This window comes from Plecotus auritus (genome assembly GCF_963455305.1).
Source record: "Plecotus auritus genome assembly, chromosome: 3".
In the NCBI taxonomy this organism is placed as follows: Eukaryota; Metazoa; Chordata; class Mammalia; order Chiroptera; family Vespertilionidae; genus Plecotus; species Plecotus auritus.
In genome coordinates, this window is record NC_137772.1 from 121,449,518 (window position 1) to 121,468,841 (window position 19,324).

General features: G+C 38.1%; 1 protein-coding gene across 1 annotated transcript in view; it reads right to left on the minus strand.

The window, feature by feature from the left end:
- The window catches only part of RXFP2 (relaxin family peptide receptor 2), a gene marked incomplete at both ends in the record, with an annotated part of 66,092 nt that overhangs the window by 800 nt on the left and 45,968 nt on the right, over nt 1-19,324 (minus strand). Inside the window, 9 exons of the mRNA XM_080661055.1 lie at nt 1,730-1,948; nt 5,155-5,565; nt 6,166-6,395; nt 9,089-9,160; nt 11,009-11,080; nt 11,188-11,259; nt 14,787-14,858; nt 16,479-16,550; nt 18,197-18,268. Of these exons, the coding sequence (XP_080517181.1) occupies nt 1,730-1,948; nt 5,155-5,565; nt 6,166-6,395; nt 9,089-9,160; nt 11,009-11,080; nt 11,188-11,259; nt 14,787-14,858; nt 16,479-16,550; nt 18,197-18,268 (1,292 nt within the window). The remainder of the gene's footprint in view (nt 1-1,729; nt 1,949-5,154; nt 5,566-6,165; nt 6,396-9,088; nt 9,161-11,008; nt 11,081-11,187; nt 11,260-14,786; nt 14,859-16,478; nt 16,551-18,196; nt 18,269-19,324) is intronic.

Sequence of the window (19,324 nt, forward strand, 5' to 3'; positions counted from 1 at the left end):
TTTTGATATAGTGGAAATATTCTGGTAAGATAAATAAGACATGGTCCCTACTCATGGATATATTAAAAATAATGCTGATATGAGACACTTAATCTGAGGCTAATAAATTAATTGCAAACAAAATTGAATGAATACTTCAGCAGTGGAGTTGGATGCCAGTGGGTTGGGAGAGGTCTGGAATGGTACAATGAAAGAGAGAGTACTTGGCTTAAACCTTGGAGGATAAGAAGGGTGTTTCATAGACTATAGTCTTACAGATTGAAAGTATAATCCAGGTGGAAGGAACAGCTTCAACAAAGGCAAGACATAAAAGTTCAGAAAAAATGTCCGATAATTTTAATGGGCCTGGGTCACAGAATATAGGAAGATGGGGCTGGAGAAAGAAAAGTCTTCATGCTAATCCCAGCATTGGGACTTTATTCCATGAGCAATGGAGTCCAAAGGACATTTCAATCCTATTGAATTTGAAATGTTACGACATAACAATTGAAATGTTTGGGAAGCTGTGGTATACTGAGACTGTTCATCAAAGTCCACAACTGTCACCAGTAAATAGTTAACTCTGCTTTCTGCGTACAACTGACTCCTGAGTAAACTCACATATTCTTATGGCTTTTGCTCTTGCCACCCAGCAAAGGTTCCCAAGTAATCAGTCCTGATCTTCACTTCTACATGTTCTGTGGCTAGAGTCCTGCTGGGAGACTAAACTATTGGTTGAGGGGATTCTGTGGATGCCATGTGTCTTTTTTTTTTTTTTTTCTTTTTGCATTTGACAAGGTCTCTCAGGACTTTGTGCACAAGCCAGAGGGACATAAGTTGTTACTTGGATAGTTATCACTCTTTTACAAGGGTTTCTGACATGTCAACCCCATGTTTGGCACTGGTGTGCCAAGATGATTAAGATATAATCCCTGCCCTGGATAAACTCCCCATGTAGATTTGCAAAAGGCTGAAACAATGAGTTGAATATAATCCCAAAGCTGTTTCAGAAAGTCGGGCTAAAGCCCTGGGTGGTCCCCAGTTGGGTATGATTTCTAGGTCCCAGAACAAGCTTCAAATATAATCCTAACTAATGAGGAGGTTATTTTCTCTAGTTGAGTAGGCGAGTGAGCAGGAAACCTTGGCCTCCTGGATGAGGCACCTTCCATGGAACACCTAATGCTCCAGGGAGCCCAGTGTGATGACTGTTTGGCCAGGACCACGACATAGACTCGTGGTTCTTAACTGGATGTGTGCCTCAGAATCACAGAGGCCCTTTTCCAAAACACCCATGTAAAGGCCTTAGCTCCTGTGGACTGAATTCAGAAGCCCAGGGAAAAACCTGGACATAAATATTTTGATTTTTCACGTGTACTCTTAAGAACTATTATTCCATTCAGGTAGAAGCAAGATACTAAGACTGTTTTTCTCTCTCCTGTTTTTTATTATACTTGTTTCGATTGCACCACTGCCCAGTTTCTTCCTTCCTTCCTTTCTTCCTTCCTTCCTTCCTTCCTTCCTTCCTTCCTTCCTTCCTTCCTTCCTTCCTTCCTTCCTTCCTTCTACCACTGCCCACTTTCTCTTGTATAATACTCAGTATAAAGCACTGTGGGAAATAATGACTGTTTGTATTAAAGTTGTAGGTATTTATGGAGAATTTATGGAGAATTGTAAAGCACTGTTTTCTGGCCTCATCAAACAAAGGGCATAAGAAGGCAAAGTGTACTTCGGAATAAGAAAAGGGACTGACCTGGTATTTCCACTCGGAAGAGGGAAAGAATTTTAATTACAAACACAGGAATCCAGCAGATGGCATCAGAGAACACTATAAAAAAGAAACGGTTTGCAACAGCCACCTCTCTTCCAATGTGACTCCTCACTTCCGAAGTCTGCAAGGCCGTTTTATGAATGGAACAGAACATAATACCATAGGAAAAGACAATGATGAGAAAAGCCAGCAAGTTCACACCTGTTGGGAAAAGCACAGCTCTTAATATCTCAGGAGTGCAGGTCAGCAATGAAATGCTGTGTTACTGAGATGTCCAACACAGTGCCTCTTTCCCTGAACCTACAAGAAACACTCTTTTGTATCAGCTCAGTGGTACTAGGCTGAAACCCTGAGTTCAAGGTTATAAGCTGGAATAAACAAAAAGAATCAGGTTTGCCAGATCAGAAATATATTTCAAATACATAAACCATTTATGAAGAATTGTAGACTTCTGAAATTCAGATTTGGGTATCATGAAGTCAATTTTATTTTTGTAAAGCAGAAAAGAACTATTTTTGTTTCTAGTTCTCTGCAAATTCAAAGCCTTAAGAAATTACTGTAATCATACGTACATCTTAAAAAATAAGTATGACTCCATTCTTTTACCTTACAAATATGAAAAAGATAAACTTGAAATATCAAGAAGATAATAGCCTCAGAAACATTATTCCTCATGTTTTTTTTTTTTTGGCATTAACTAAACATAATACATGGAACAAAAATGTCATTTTTGTTTATTTTTCTTCAGATTGTTTATAATCATTAAACTAAAATTCAAAACCTTGTAGATTTGTTTTAGGAAAAAAAGAATAAGAAAAAATTAAAAATTCAACTATGTGAATTACTCTTTCAGAGTTAAATATGTTCAGAAGGTTATCATGTAAGCCTGACTTTGTAGTTACTTTGTTATGTTTTTGCTATAGGAGGTCACGGTTCGATTACTGGTCAGAGCACATGTCTGGGTTGCGGGCTCGATCCCCAGTGTGGGGTATGCAGGAGGCAGCCAATCAATGATTCTCTCTCATTATTGACATTTCTATCTCTCTCTTCCTCTCCCTTCCTCTCTGAAATAAATAAAAACATATATTTTTTAAAAAGGAAAAAATTTTAATTAAAAAATCCTAGGAGTGATCATCTTATACCCTACGGTAAACATAAATTTTGCACATAATATCAAAGTTGTTAAAAATGTTCATCTGACTTAGATTGTAACTAAGACTGGTGAATCTAGGGGAAACTACTATACATTGAAAATGTTCTGTTAGTTTTATTCAAAACTTTTCATTTTTTATGGAATCTCGTTATGAAGCCATACAAGATAATTTTTAAAGATTGATTTATCTTAAGCCTCTTGCCAGAAAGTTGAAAAAAAAAAAAACAAAAAACCTGTTAAAGAAGATCCTCCCAATGGGAGGGAGGGGTCATCTGTAATACTTTCAACAATAAATATAAATTAAAAAACAAAATGATGATCCTCCAGTACAAATTCTGAAAATAGACTTAACAGAAAGGATCAAACTATATGTTCTGAAGGCACCAAAAGAATGTGAGATATTAACAGCAGGAGAAACTGGGTTATGATATAGGGAAACTGTGCTATCTTTGCAACTCTTTTCCTCTAAATGTATGTTATTCTAAAATGTAAGATTAATTTTTAAAATTGTATGTTCTTACATTCTTTAGGCAGAATAGTGCTTTATGGGGGAGAGAGAGAGAGAGAGAGAGAGAGAGAGAGAGAGAGAGAGAGAGAGAGAGAGGGGCTATCTTTTTATCAATACAGAATATATCACAAGTACTAAAATCCTTTTAGCTGACCCACACCTTAACTATAAAATCTGAACATCTTTCAACCTTCATCTGGGCCTATTCCCTGGCTTTAGGGCTCTGAGGCCTCTGTCTTTTCCTGAACACAATCTCTGCCTTCACTTAGCTAATACCTCCTCCTTCTGTGGGCCCCAGTTTGGATTCATTTCCACTGGGAATCCTTCCCTGGTACCCAGATCTGGGGCTCCTAGAACATGCTGTATTCCTCCTTCAAGCATTTGTCAGCCTGTGACGTAGGATGTGTTTACTTGTCTTCATTCTCCTTTCTGGCTGCAGGCCTGTGAGGACCAATCTGTTGTATCTCCAGTACCCAAAATTGCTTCATAAATTCATGTTGGATCAATGAATGTAACATAATGTAACGCAAAGTAACATAACATACTGTGTGTGTGTGTGTGTGTGTCTATGAAGTGCACCTATGCTAGGAACATGTTACAATATCCTAGGAGGAACATAGCCATGAAAAATAGCTATAAAACAAGGTAGTATGTGAGGAGTATTATTAAAATGGTGCAAATAAGGTGTTTTACTTTTCAGAGGAAGAAGACAAGGAATAGGTGGAGAAGACCTGGAAATAGTGGCTAGGGCCACTCTGTGGTGGGCTTTAAGTGCTAATTTAAACTTGACCTTGGTAGTAGCAAGATTTCATTGAAAATATCTGAGCAGAGGCACATACAGTTCTTTCAGTCCTCAGGGAGGCTGAACAGTGGTATTTGCCACATGAATAGGAAAAAAGGGCCCAGAGTACAAAAGACTAGGAAGGGCTAATGCAATTCAGGATTCAGGTGACAAGGTTTTTAAAGGAAGGTGGTAGCAGTGGATTGAGAGACTGGAAGAAAAGAAAGCAGAGGCATATTTTGATAAAAAATATTTGTGAAAATGAGAGGACAATAGAGTTTATTGACCAACTGTATGGGAGGAAAAGATGAGAAGAGGAAATGGAAATTATAATACTCCCCTAAAGAGAGGACTTGGGTATGACTTTAATTTTAAGCAATTGATATATATTAAATGATAAAAAGGTTTTTAACCTTATAGGACCAAACTTCTCTTTCATTTGTAACAGAGAATATATAGTCTTCTTTTCTTTAAAAAAAAAGGGGGAGGGGGAGAAAGACTGAAAAAACTGAAAAAAGAAGAGTTTTATGAAATAACATGTTGTTAACTTTTGAGCAGCATTTCCCAAAGGCAACAAACCTTTCTGGAATTGCCACTCAGGTAATCTCCTGTGAGTTATTATTATTTAACTCATATGTAAATTGTAAAACAAATGAGTTCAAGTAACTTGGTTGGGTGAGAGGACAACTAAGTGACCTAAAATTCCTCCAGCTCAAAGGTCTGGCAGATAATAAAAAAGCCATCCAGAGATCCTGACAGTATGGATTTTCATGCTAAATCTCTATAATAAAAATTTTAATTAAATTTATGTAAATATGCAGTAAGAACTTTATTTTAAAAAAGGGACAGAGTCTTGTCTATAATCATTTACTTTCTGAAAAGAGTAAATATGATGAACTTTGCTAAACTTTGTGGTATTTCTACCAAGATTATATTTGTTAAAAAAAATGAAAAATATAATTTACCTAGGAAAATTCCAAGAGAATACCCTTTGCTTCCACTATCTTCAGTTTGATCATCATAAAGTGGGAAACATACTCCATTTTTTCCATAAAAGTTTCCAAAATAATCATCATTCCAAAATGGAATCACAGCTATTAAAAATCCCACAATCCAGATGCCAATGAGGATGAGTGAAGTGTGCCGTTTTCCAGGATGAATGTTACTGAAGGGAAAGACAATGGCCAGGAACTTCTCCAAAGTCAAATATGTCAGCAACAGGACAGAGACTTCAGTGGACAGCATGGCCAGGACACCCATGAGGCGGCACTGTAAACTCTCCATCCACAGCAATGCATACTTCTGGTACTGCCCACGGTATTTTAGGTCAGAAAAGCCAACGAAGAACAAATAAACACCCATCAGGCAGTCTGCACCTGTTAAGGAATGGATAAAGGGTACGTTGGTAGTTCCAGCATTTTTGTTTTAGTTTTCTAATTAGGTCTACTTCTTTCATCCTCTATTAAATGAACTAATATAAACACCTACAACAATACCTACAAGCCTGGACTTCAAAAGGTATATTATTTCTAAGTACCATGCTATGTCTTAGTTTTATAATTTTTTTAAAAGGTGGTGAGGGAATTGGGGAGGCTAGTTTTTAAACAGTAAACAAATATTACTTACATAGTTAATAAAAAGAATAATTTTCTGGGCTTGAGTAGAATGGGTGTTATTGTAATTAAGGGTTAAACAAAATTTAGTTTTCTAACTCACAACCTGTCCTCCAGAATTCATCCTTGATTCTTCAGCTCTCTGTTACCCTATTTCTAAGACATAACTCCCAGGAATGGGTACTAGTTTCCTGAAAACTCATATAAGAACAGAGCAGCCAAAGATAATAGCACCATCATACTTTCAAAAAATTGCCCAACAGGTATAATTTAAATTAAATGCCATTAGTTGAAGGCCAGTATATATCTAATTTACAGCACACAGAAGATTTCCTAGATCTATGTGAGAGGAAACATACTTACAACAAAGGATTTTGATGGACATAGCATGAGTCGTGTTTTCAGCTTTAATGAAAGATCTCATGCCAATGACAAAAAGATTTCCAAAGCAGGTTATGAAAGCTATAACCCAGACACATATTCTGAGGATATTGTTAGCCAAGAGGTCCTCAAATGAAGAAATGCCGTCAGTCAAGGGTATACATATTCGGACATGGGGAGCATAGGAGCAGTATCGAAAGTTTTTGAAATAACTAAAGTCAAAGGAAAAAGCAGAGTTACTTTACAGCAATGACACAGAAACCACAGTTGCAGTCCCCTCAGGTATGCAACTTCCCTAGGTCTGTTTGTTTTTGTTTAATAGAGATTATGTAATTTAAGAGTTCTTCATGGAATATATGTTACTCTAGGCAGGGTGCTTCTTTTAAAAATGAACCTACAAAAATAGAAATTCTGTGGCTTGTCTGAGGTGAGTCAGGGGAGGACATGAGAATGTGAAGTCTGCATCACATTGGATTATTATCTAGGGTGTTATAAAAAGTAGGTTGTCAAGTTGATTTTGAGCAAAAATTCTGGGGCTTGGGTTTGGGATGCAAAGGACCTACAGTAGCTCATAAAAACATTCCTGTCTTGCACTTAGTTTTAAGTATACTCATGTAAACTAGCCTCCTTATCCTTGGCAGGAAGGGAGGGTCTCTGAGAAAACTCATTCTCACTGGAGCTAGGAGTAAAAGCAGCTGCCTGAAACACAGATTTCTTTATATGGATTAGAAAGACTTAATTTCTAGAGGAAAATAAAGGTTTCTTTGTGATCAATCTATTTATGATCCATGTGTGTGGGTCAAGCATTTGAATTGGGGAGGTTGTCTGGCTTATTGCCATTTCCCAAACCTGTGTGTTCAGAATTTTTGCCCATAAAGCTCATTCTATTTTTGTGTTTTTTACCACCTCTTTTAGTTCATCTCTTTTCCTCTAAATCTTTTCATTTCCTTCCCCATACAGTTGGTAGACCAGCAAGTTAAACAAAGCTTTACTTTGCCACAGCTTCAAGGCCTCCCATGATGGAACCCCTGATTACCCAGGTCCTTCTTACCTCCTTGGCGTCCTGTCTCACTCCACCCAGACACACTGACTTCTTCTATCCTCAGACAAGCCAGCTCACCCCCTTCTCAGTATGATGCTTTTGCTTTTCTCTCTGCCTAGAACATTTTTTCCTCTCCCCTCAGATGTTCAGGGCTGCTCCCTTCCTCCATTAAGGTCCACTAGACTATCACATTCTTTGACTTCTCTGTGGACTATCGCTGTCCTCTTTCTATGCCTTCATCTTGTTGTACTTTTCTTCATAGCATTTATTAACTACTAGAGGCCCTATGCACGAAATTCGTGCAAGAGGTTCGGCCCTCGCAGCCCTGGCTTCGTCTGGAAGGTCGTCCGGAAGGACGTCTGGAAGGATGTCCGGAAGGTCGTTCGGCTGTCCAGTCTAATTAGCATATTATGCTTTTATTATTATAGATTTTTTTGTTTACATGTCTATGTTCTGGTTCTAAAAGCTCCACAGGGCAGGGGCAGACACTTGTTTCTCCTGGTCATCCTGAATGCTCAGATCTAAAACAGCACCTGGCACATTGGAAGTACTCAGCAAACACTTCTTAGATGAGCTAATGAATGATGCATAATTTAGTGCTGAGATGTTATGTAGAAAAATTGGAGGCAATACCTACCCCTGAGCAGCTTACAGTCTAGCTTCCCCATATCATCTACCCAATTTATAGGAACCTGATGTATAACTCTGGTTTTCCCCTTCTTCCTGGAATCCCTAGCATGCATTGAACCCTTGGTTCTTTCAGGAATTATGTTCACTGTCTTCAGATAGAGCCAGTAGGATATCTCAGTAGTTCAGCCTCTCTTCCCACTGTGATTTTGGCACTGAATGACAAGTGGAAGGGATGGGGTTATGGGGTGAAGGTGTTTCAATAAGTGTGGACAAGGAAGATGAAAGAACTAGGCCACTGAGTAGGGACCTAAGTTAACACATTTTCTGTTAGTTGTTGGGTCCTCTTGACCTCAACCTAAGGTTCTCTATCAAGTTCTAAAATGATTGAATTTCTCTATTCTAAGACCTCACATTCTGCCTGTAACAAGGAAATGAGAGCCTCCTTAAATATCTACTGGTGCCACAGAAAGAGAAATTGTGAAAACCATGCGAGTATGCATCAGACAATTGTCCTTTAGTAATTACACCTATGGCACGGACACAAACAAAATGTTTTCTCAAAAGAGCACCTTCACACCAACCATTTCAGCCACTTGCTGCACCCAACTTGTAAGCTTACTTCGAATTCTCCCTATTGTTGTGAATAACAATGGTTAATTTTTGAAATCATGAACACAGAGATTACACAGTTGATAAAGAAATAATCATGTCATAAACACATATATTAACACAACGTACACAGTGCACTTTAGTCAAATATATTCAAATGTTATCAAAAACTACTATAAAGATTAATTACCTCCATTTTGAAGTGCACTTAGTAACAGTAACAACACCTGGAATTTATATAAGCACCTTTCTTCCTAAGGGCTCAAATCTTAGAGCAGCCGACTGCTCACTCATGAGAGGTGAATTAATGTTCCCAGGTCTCCTGAGTACCATTGAGCCATTGACTTCATCTTGTGTAATGTGTGGCACTCTGGTACCCTGATCTCTTATTGGGCCTCAATTGGATAAACAGCATGTTTCCAGAGAGAAGTGTCATTCATGTCGGCACATCATAATATTGAATTCTATTTGAACAGGGACCAAAGGTGACAAAATTAAAAAGTTCTCAATAAAAAGACTTTTCTTGCACCAAAAACACATTGCAGTGACACACGAGACAGTTTGCACTAGAACATCTGCGACATTCCACCATGCGGTCTTCTCTGTTCTTTTATACATACATACATGTGAGAAAGATTCCTCATGGGCTGAAACATGCGTGTGTTTATATTTGGAATCTCTATCCTTTCCAGGTCTCTGGAAAACAGGCACACAGGTTTCATGTTTTTAGGGTTTCACTTTTTAGTAATTGCATTCTTTGTCCTTCCTTAATATCACCTTTCAAAAGCCTATGTTACCAATTCAAAGTAGGATGAGCATTTCACAGTAAGCTATCTTAGAAAACTGTCATTTCTCCTTATGCCTCCTGTACACAGTTTACTTTGTCACTAACTATGCAAAATTACATTCAAATACAACACTGACATTTATTTCTTTGGATTAAAAATGGCAGTGGTGATTTGTGATTTGCGCGCTTATGACCTTTTTGGGGTGGCAGGAATTAAGGGAGTGTGTCTGTTCTCAGGAACAATAGCTGGAGAGAGGACAATCTAAAATGAGAAAAACCTTGCACTTTTAAAGTATATTGTGAAAGGTGTTTGATTCTCATTCCATTTCTTTTTGATTAATCTAAATAAGGATTTCTCAACATGGCCCTGAGTTTTCCATTGCCCATTGAGTCCTTCACAATGGAACTATCCTGCCCTTTGGTCATCAGGAACAAGGCTTAGAGGAGTAACAGTGCTACTGAGTCCTCTCAGGGCCCCTCCTGCAGGAAACACTTGAATCCTTTAAATGGATTTTCCCCTCTTCTTTCTTTTGCCCTCTAGCTTTTTCCTGGACTTATCACAGTTTTAGCTTTGCATGGATTGTGTGATTATTTGAATAATAACCTATAGTTTCCAAATGAGCAGAAGCCACTATATCCTGAGTTCTTAAGACAACAAGTGCTATAAATAAGTTGGTGGCCAATAAATGTGAAATAAATATGTAAATAAATCCTATCTAATAAAAGAGTAATATGCAGATTGACCATCACTCTAACACAAGATGGCTGCCCCCATGGGGTCAAAGATCCTGTCCCCATGTGGACACAAGATGGCCACCACAAGATGGCCAGCAGGGGAGGGCAGTTGGGAGGAACCAGGACTGCAAGGGAGGGCAGTTGTGGGCAATCAGGCCAGCAGGGGAGGGCAGTTGGGAGGGACCAGGCCTGCAACGGAGGGCAGTTGGGGGCAATCAAGCCTGCAGGGGAGGGCAGTTAGGGGTGACCAGGCCAGCCAAGGAGGGAAGTTGGGGGTGACTGGGTCTGCAGGGAAGGGCAGTTGGGGGGGACCCAGGCCTGCAGGGGAGAGCAGTTGGGGGGACCAGGCCTGCAGGGGAGGGCAGTTAGGGGCAAGCAGGCTGGCAGGGGAGCAGTTAGGCATCAATCAGGCTGGCAGGGGAGTGGTTAGGGGGTGATCAGGCTGGCAGGCAAAAGTGGTTAGGGGCAGTCAGGAAGGCAAGCAGGCGAGCAGTTGGGAGCCAGCAGTCCTAAAGAGAGACCCTAAATCTTGCATTCATTTTCAATAGAAAGCAATTTAGCAAGAATAAAAAGTGATAGTAAGTATCAGTCTTTGGAATTATATGAAGAAAGGCTTTAGGTTGAGATTGGCTAACACGGTATACGCTCTGTGTAAAAACATAGGATGACTGGCAGAGTTCTTGACACTACTTGCAGCTTAATATGTTTGAAAATTTAAAATACTAAACAAAATTAATTATCTGAATGTTCATCTTCGTGGCACAATTTTTTCCTGCACTGAGTAAAAAGTAAAAAGCATGCTCTGTAGGCTGATAGAATGTTGATTGCTGTAGGAAAGGGGATAGGGAAGCAGCAGCAAGTCTCCCACAATTTGTTCTTCACCAAAGGTTTAATAACAAAACAATTACAAATTTAAATCTCTATGAAAACTGTAGGATGAGATTTCCCATATGAATTAGATATGTTTCTAAGTGAAGTACATCCACTAAAATATAATCAGCACACTGTCATATTTCACTTACAGAGACTGAAGTTGTTTAAGACTTTCAAACTGGTTCTTGTGGAGATACAAGAGAGGGTTGGACGACAGGTTCCTTTTGTTCCATTAGAGGAAAGAAGGAAGGAAACATCAGGATGTTATTATTTTGGAAGCTTAAGATGTTGCCATTTAAATCTGATGGCGGTGGCAAGAAGAACTTACAGTTTTTGTAGAAACTTCAGGTCTTTAAAAATGTGGGTTGGTAGCTCTGTTATCATATTGCTAGACAGGTCCCTATTGGTGACAGTGAAAATCCAAAGCAATTACATTGGAAATAGATGACATGATTATTACTCCTCACAAGTTTCATCATCCCACTCGACATAATAGAGAATATGATTCCATTTTTTTAACCAACCTGATAACTTGTTATACAACCAGCCTCTGTGAGTCAGCCAAATTAGTATGTTTTCCATCACTTTCAGACATGTGACATTTTGCTCAACCAGTTCCTGTCTGGAATTTTCTCTCAGCCCTTTTCCAACACATTCCCAACCTGGCTTCAATATCTACTTTGATTAATTTCCTCTGTTTTAGTATGAAGAGTACACTTCGACAATTCACTGTTTTGTAATCCTATTTGGTTCATATATGTGATAGTATGTTTATTCAACTATAAGCTTTCTGAGGTTAAGACCCACACCTTCTATTTATTTTATATTCCAACTAAGATAGCATTACTGTGTACACTATATTTGTCCAGATAATCTTGAATGGGTAAGTTCACACATTTTTCATCTCTTTTATATGGTACTATTTTTTTAAATAAGAAATTGAGAATTTAGAACTAAATATAATAGGACAGTCTGATCCAGAAAGAATCAGAGGGAAGTTTTTCTGAAGAATGAGGAAAAGAGATCTGTCAGCATCAGAAGAAATCAGGAATTTTTAAGAGTCCAAAATATCCTTCTGAGCCAGAGAAGATGTTAAAGCAAAACATGTGAAATTGCCTAAGAATCAAACAAAAGATCTTATCTATTTTTGATGTTTTGGAACTGCTGGTCAATGTGTGGGAGCTACAAATAACTAAGACTTAGCTCTTTCTCTAAAGAATATTACAATTAGAACAAACAGCTCTATTATGAATCAAGGAATGAATGAAACAAGTGCTATTATAGAAGTACAGATAAGAAACAAAGGAAGAAGTCCTCGAACTTGGCCTATGAAATTAAGAAGTGTCTGAACAAAGCTGGGTGATTTTAATAAGTGGAACAAAAGAAGAGCAGCTTTTCAGTGGAGGCTTAAATTAAGCAGGATCACAGAAACAGATGGTCAGAAGTCAACTCATCAGGATTCAGCAAGTGGTCCAATGTGTTAGAGGATAGAAAGTATGGGATGGAGAGGATGGGGGTCTGAAAAAGCACATACAGACAAAATGGAAGGGCCATGAATACTTTCTGAGGCAGAATTTGCCAGAGTTGAGTCCAGGCATCAGAATCAAGGAGGATGCTCATAAAAAGAGCACATTCCTAGTGACTGTCTGTAACTATCACATTGGAAGTTCCAGGGGTGGAGGGAGGAGTAGCCATGCATTTAAAGACAGAGCTGTGATTTTTTTGAACATTAACATCTGAGAACTGTGTCAAGGACTTCGTTAAACAGCATGCAACAAGAAGGGAGGATATTAAGTAGGACAATGGCATAATATGCTATGGGTTGTGGAACGATATAAGTCTGTCTGAATCATGAAAGATAGACTGAGAAGCCAGAGTCAGAGGAGAGAACCTGGCAGGAGACTTTGACCCTGGACCAGCTGAAGAGGGTTCAAGGAAGGGCACTGGCAGGGCTTATGGTCTGTAAGGAGGTGAAGTATAAGAGAGTTAGAAGGAAAGGGAGCAGTCTTTGAGCCTGGCTGCCAGGAGGGTGCTGATGGCACTAAGATGATAAGACTAAGGCACGGAATTGGTAGTGGGGTAAGAGTTGTTTTAACAGATTGTTCTTGAGTGATTGTGATGACATTCAAGTGTAGAGGTCCTGCCAGTTGGGAATTCTGACCTGGCTTTAGATGGAGGAGCACACTTGGGTCTTGGCACAGAAGGAAAGCCACAGGTGTGCAAGGATAAGGGAGCCCAACAACCGAGTAAGGTGACAATGATCTTGTACACCTAGAACATGTCCTGCAAAGTGCTACACTGAAAAAGAAAGGGCAGTCTTGGGGGAGAAAGGACTTCAGTGGCCTCACATAAGCTTGCTATTCCTCTCCAGGAGGGGTTGGTGTCATGAAGGCACAGTAAAATGACCTAACATTTTTGTAAACTCAAGAAATATATATGCCTTGTTCAAGTTAATTCTTTTAACTTCTAAATTTCTTTTATCTTACTGATGTTATGTGGTTGAAACATTATTATTGGCAGTCTTAAAGAAGCAATTAGGTGTCTCTTAATTAGGCTCTTTTATTTGTAGCAGGAGTGGCTCTAAGTATAGGATAAGAGGAAGATTAGGAATTTTTTCAAAATGTGGACTCCTTACCACTGTTTTCTGAAGTTTGTATATAAAACCCACACTTATTTGCCCTGAGCTGCTCCTCCTCCTCTCCAACCCATAACCCAAATCCATATTCATCCCCCAAGATCTGATCAGGAAAACCCCTTTGAGAAATGAGCAAGCTCTTCTGAGTGAACTGCCCTTAATTTTTTTTTTTTGCCATAAAATGATATTTTTAATTCTAATGCAATGCCTTGTACACACTAGGCACTTAATAAATATTTATGGATTTGGCTTATGGTACTCATGAATTAAATTGAAGTATCTTAATTGTTCATGAAATTCATGAATTATTTTTCAAATTACTTGGTGTGGTTTTTTTTTTTTTTTGAGAGAGAGAGAAACATTGATGTGAAAGAGAAACATTGATCAGTTGCCTCCCATACATGCCCCAAATGAGGATTGAACCCACAACCCAGGTATGCTCCCTGGCTGGGAATTGAACCCGCCACCTTCCAGTGTTTGGGACTATGCTCTAACCAACTGGCCACACCTTTCAAATTACTCTGACTGAGTTATTTCCCCCAGTCTTTTCTGAATGTCAAAATAAGGTATAAAAAATGGAGAAGAGGTTAATTAAGAAATTAATTTCTGTTTTTTAGACCTCACATCAGAGGGAAGAGCTTTCTTCCCTAATTGCCACTATTTGTAATATAATATAATTTTAACTTCCAATGAAACACAGCTATGTGGGTGATAATGAATTAATGACAATACAGATGCTTTTTTCAAAGGCTTAGATCTACAAAACATGTGTTTGAACAGAAAAAGGTCCATGAGCTCTCTGAATTGCTTTCAATGAGCCTAAGTCTCATTCCCAAGGTCAGTGTTTGCTTCATCTACTCTAGAAGTCATAATTTCTCAAGAAATAAAAGCATCTCTGTTCCTTTCTTTATAATTGGTTATAGTATTTTAGTTAGTCAGTTATTCATTCAGCAAGCATTTATTAAGAATTAACTACACTTTAGTCATTAGAGATAATAATCACTGGGTTTAAGGAGCTATGAAAATTCATTTATTCCCAAGCACACATATGCATGAAATTACTCAAAGAAAACAGGCAGGGAAATTAAAGTAGGTTAAATCCATATTAAGCTCATGTCTAATTTTAATTTGCTTTTGACTTTAGGATAATGTTGATTTTCTTAATGGATCTTGAATCTCCAGTAGTCTACAGGATTTTGATTGCTACTAGTGGAAAAGCAGTCTCACTAGTCAATTAAATTTATCATCTTGGAAGATGCAATCATATTTTCCTAGTAGACAATGCTACTTACAGTTCTCCTAAATTTTTTAATGAAGAAAATGTCTTCTCTGGAACAAAATCAATTTGATTTCTAGGCAGAAACCTGTAAGACATGGTGAGAGTCAGCACTGTTGGTTTGTGTCTGCTGCAGTAACCAGTTCTCCTTGGGACAGGCCAGTGATCTGTCCCAAGCCTCCTTTGAAATCACAAAGTGAGGTAGGTTCTGGTGTGGAAATAAGGCTGGAGTTTCTCACTGAGTATGTCCACATGTCCTTTCTAGGAAATGCTGTCATAAGTAGTTTGAGGTGCTGAGTGTGGTCTATAAAGCTACATTTTGTTTGGATTCTCATCATTTTAGAAAGTGTTTCTTTCTCAAATACACACAAGTAATATCAGATTTGGAACCTGTAAATAATTCTCTAGAAGGCTTTGAGAGAACTTTTGTGTAAGGCATGCTCCTTAGGAGAAAGCCAGAAAGAGCAAAGCTTAACCAACCTCATAGTAGTTTCTGGGGCCACAAACAAGTTTTACATTTGGTGGGAGCACATTGGTTTTACTTTGTGTGTAAATGGACTCCTCTAGGACAGTGGTCGGCAAACTCATTAGTCAACAGAGCCAAATATCAACAGTACAACGATTGAAATTTCTTTTGAGAGCCGAAAACCGACTTCTGCGCATGGGCCACGAAGTTTCAATCGCACTGTACGTGCGCGCCCACACGTGGTATTTTGTGGAAGAGCCACACTCAAGGGGCCAAAGAGCCGCATGTGGCTCATGAGCCACAATTTGCCGACCACTGCTCTAGGAGAAATGGCAGAAAGTGGGGGTCAGCCGCCACCTGCCTTACAGAGGTGCTGAATGAGAGATAATGGGTATGAAAATGATTCAAAAGCTGAGTGAAGCTATACAATAGAAGCATAGATGTATTTTGTTTAGTTTTCTAGTATTCACTCTCATTATCCATGATAAAAGTAGTAAACTCTTTGTATTCGCTGAGTGGGATCATCTCTTTTCTCATTAAACATGCTTATCTGCAATCTGATTGATAAATGTACAACTTGGAAATAGCCTTAGCTCTTAATTTGTTAGAGAATAGTGGTTAGGCTACTACAAATGGATAGACTCCAATTTTTCCAATCACCCATCAAACCAACCAACCAACATTACTAATTGTTTACTCTATATAAAAAATTATCATTAAAACAAAGACAAAATGCAAATGACTTTAAGTTTTCCAGTGCAAATGTGTCAATAATTAACTCATCTGCCTTCCAGCCCCCATAAAAAACATTGTTGACAATCAGAATCACTAATCAGAATCTTTGGCCTATCAGAACACATTAGATGTCTTTCTCTTTAGAATTAAAAAAAAATTTTTTTTGAGAGAGATCATGTGATAAATGTCATTGGCAGTAAGAATCACTGGATAACTAACCACTTTCATATACATTATCTCATTTCTGAGAACATAGGTTTAGTTACGAGTTCAGCTGAGTGTATGCACAGAAATAGTGACTGTCCTCAAAAACAAGAACAGCTGAAGACCTACATGGTGGCCGCTATAGGTAAGGCTTAGACCCCTTTCAAAATAAATCAAGTTACATAAGCATTTTATAATACTGCAGTTTCAGACTAAGGTTGTTAAATTCCTTGTCAATATTTTCTTTTGATTTTCAAATATATTGGGTAGCCCCTCATTTACCAAAGTTCATTGCATACTTACAGAACAGTGAGTGCATCGCATGACAGAAAGGTAGAATTTGTAAGATACTTTATTCCATTGCCTTCCAAATCCCTAAAAGTCATGGAGGAAATACATTTTTAATATTTTTGTACAAGTTGTATGTCTAGAGGCACTTTTTGTTGATATGACTGTTCTTTTATTTATTTTTACTTCGTTTCAATTTTTATGCTTCCCTCCTAATTACTGCAGTTAGTATGATTCATATTATGCTTCTTTTTTCCTTTCAATTGATGTTAGAACTTAATGAAATTGAGGGAAAGGGCAGCCCAACATTTAGTGAGTATTTGTCTATGCTGGTTACCATGCTGTTAATTATCCTAATATTACCCCTATAATAGCGGTAGCTGGCATTTATTGGATTTTTATGCTGTCAGGTACTGTTTTGAGTACATAAGTTGATATTATCACCCCCATGTCATATGTGAAGAATCTGAGTTTCTCAGAAATTCACTTTTATTCTGGTTAAACAGCTAATAAGTGGTAGAACTGCCCTTCTAATCCATATCTGTCTGACTGTAAAGCCTTGACATTTAACCATTGTGTAATAGATAGTTACATCTTATATTCCGCCAATATTGTCTTTATTTTGCTGAAGGAAAAACTCAGACCTAAGTTGTCTTCCAATTCCTAAATGCCAGAGTCAGGATATATATCCTGATTTGCAGGATGGAGAGTGGCCGCTCTTTCTACTATGCCTCAGTGAGCTCTTTATGCCATAAAAGCCTTTGATAACAGGCATATAAGTAAATACACAGTAAGTATACACAAAGCCACCTACTAGTATTGTTACAAGTAATTCTGAGGCCAGTTCAGAGAGAATCAATAACTTAGGTACTAAATTTTATCGTTTTGTGGGCTTTAAGTCCCCTGATTTGATGTGAGAAAAGTTCTAGTGGACTTTCCCAGTGTAGGAAATGGCTACCTGTGACCACACTGCCTATCTCAGGGAACCATGAGGATAAATGTGACAAAGAATGGTGGGTAGTGGTAATGAAGCCACGAAGGAATTTAAATGAATGATTAAACAAGTATTGATTAAAAGCCAACAAAGAATTGAAATAGTTTAGCCATTTCATTTGACTGAGTTTTGTTGAGCTCCTATTATGTGACAATCATTGTACTAATCATAGTGGGTTTCTGCCCTCATGAAATTTCTAAAAGGGTAGGGGACACACAGTAAATCAGTGGCTCTGGTACTGTGAAGTAGGTGTGCAGGGTAGAAACTGGGTGGCATAGTGGAAGCCTGTTCTTGGCATAAGGGGAGCACAGAGGCAGCCACTGAAATCAGTAAATGTGTCAAGGATGGCTTCCTGGGGGTGATGTTTAAGGGAACTTTTGAAGGAACCAAAGTTAACCAAAAGAATAAAGGATCAAGTCTTTTCAAGTCAACCATGTGTGCTGAGGGAAGTGACTGTTGATACATGTGTAAGGAAGGCATGAGGCAGAGGGGCAGGGAAAGAGACCAGATAGGGTGAAGGAGGGAAATGATGGTTCCCAGGTGCTCAAGGGGGAAGTATGAACTTTACCCTTACACCCATTGGAATTCTCAAAAGATTTTTAAACCAAAAAGTAACAGGATCAGATTTTAGTTTTGGAAAGAAGAACATAGATGAATTTTTATGTAACTATGAATTAACTTCAGGGCTAGTTTCCTCAAACTGTGCAAATAACAAACTAACGCCTACATGCATACTCACATCCAGTTAAGTTGAGGCATTTGGGCACACATCTGCTTGGGAAGGGCTTCTAAGTAGTTATTAACCATAGACCTTTACACAAAAAAGATGTTAATTAATGTTGTACATTTGGAACTAATATAACCAACATAGGAATGTATACTAACTATACTTACACTAAAAAAATAAAACTTTTAAAAAGAAGCAATGATATGCCACTATAAGAGCAGTATTTTTATTATTCTTATAATACAGAAACTTGCATGCTAAAATTGATTTATTAGGATGAAGACTATCAACATAACTTCCTCTTCAAAATGCTATCTAGATATGTGTGTGGCATGGAAAAGGAAACAGATGTCAAAGAAGCTATGAATGCATCAGTGTGCCATATAACCTGAGAATAAATGTTATACAATTTAATTTTATGAGATGAAACAAAATATATCTTAGGTGATAATTTTTCTTGTAAACTCCAAATTTGCAGTCACTTCCAGCATTGCTTATCCAAAGTTTCTTCTTAAGAGAAACATTTATAATTTACAATATTAAAGAGCCACACTGGAACTGGCATTAAATCTAAGAAGTGATGTAGGGGACATTTGGGCAAAGAAAACAACTCATGAGCACGTTAAGCTGCACAATTAATTTGTGATATTGTAGTCTCTCCTGACAAATAGAGAAATAATGATGTTATATGATTAACTGCAAAGGGTCATAATAGACCCCTGCTGATGGATTATTCTAGTCTATTAATAAACAGGGACAATCTAATTATGAGAGTAACTCTGTTGGTAGGGCAAAGATTTTGGCATTTCAGTGACTCTTGATGGGCAAGGGCACATTTTCCTCTGTTAAAAATGTAGTTGGGACTAATCTTCTAGGAGATTCCACCCAATTTATATGTAGTTAGGAGATAAGAATGAACATTACCTTTGATCAACCACTGAAAATGTAAACATGCCTTAGGACTAAAAGAAAGAAAATGAGATTTTTAAAAAATCAACTGGCTTAAAATATACATGAGCCCTGGCCAGAACGTAGCAACAGTAATTGTGACTGGAAATACAGGAAAGATTTTGACTAATAAAAATCATAGTGGTCTTGATTTTTCTAAAGTTCTTTTTGTAAGCTGGTGTTAAATGTCAT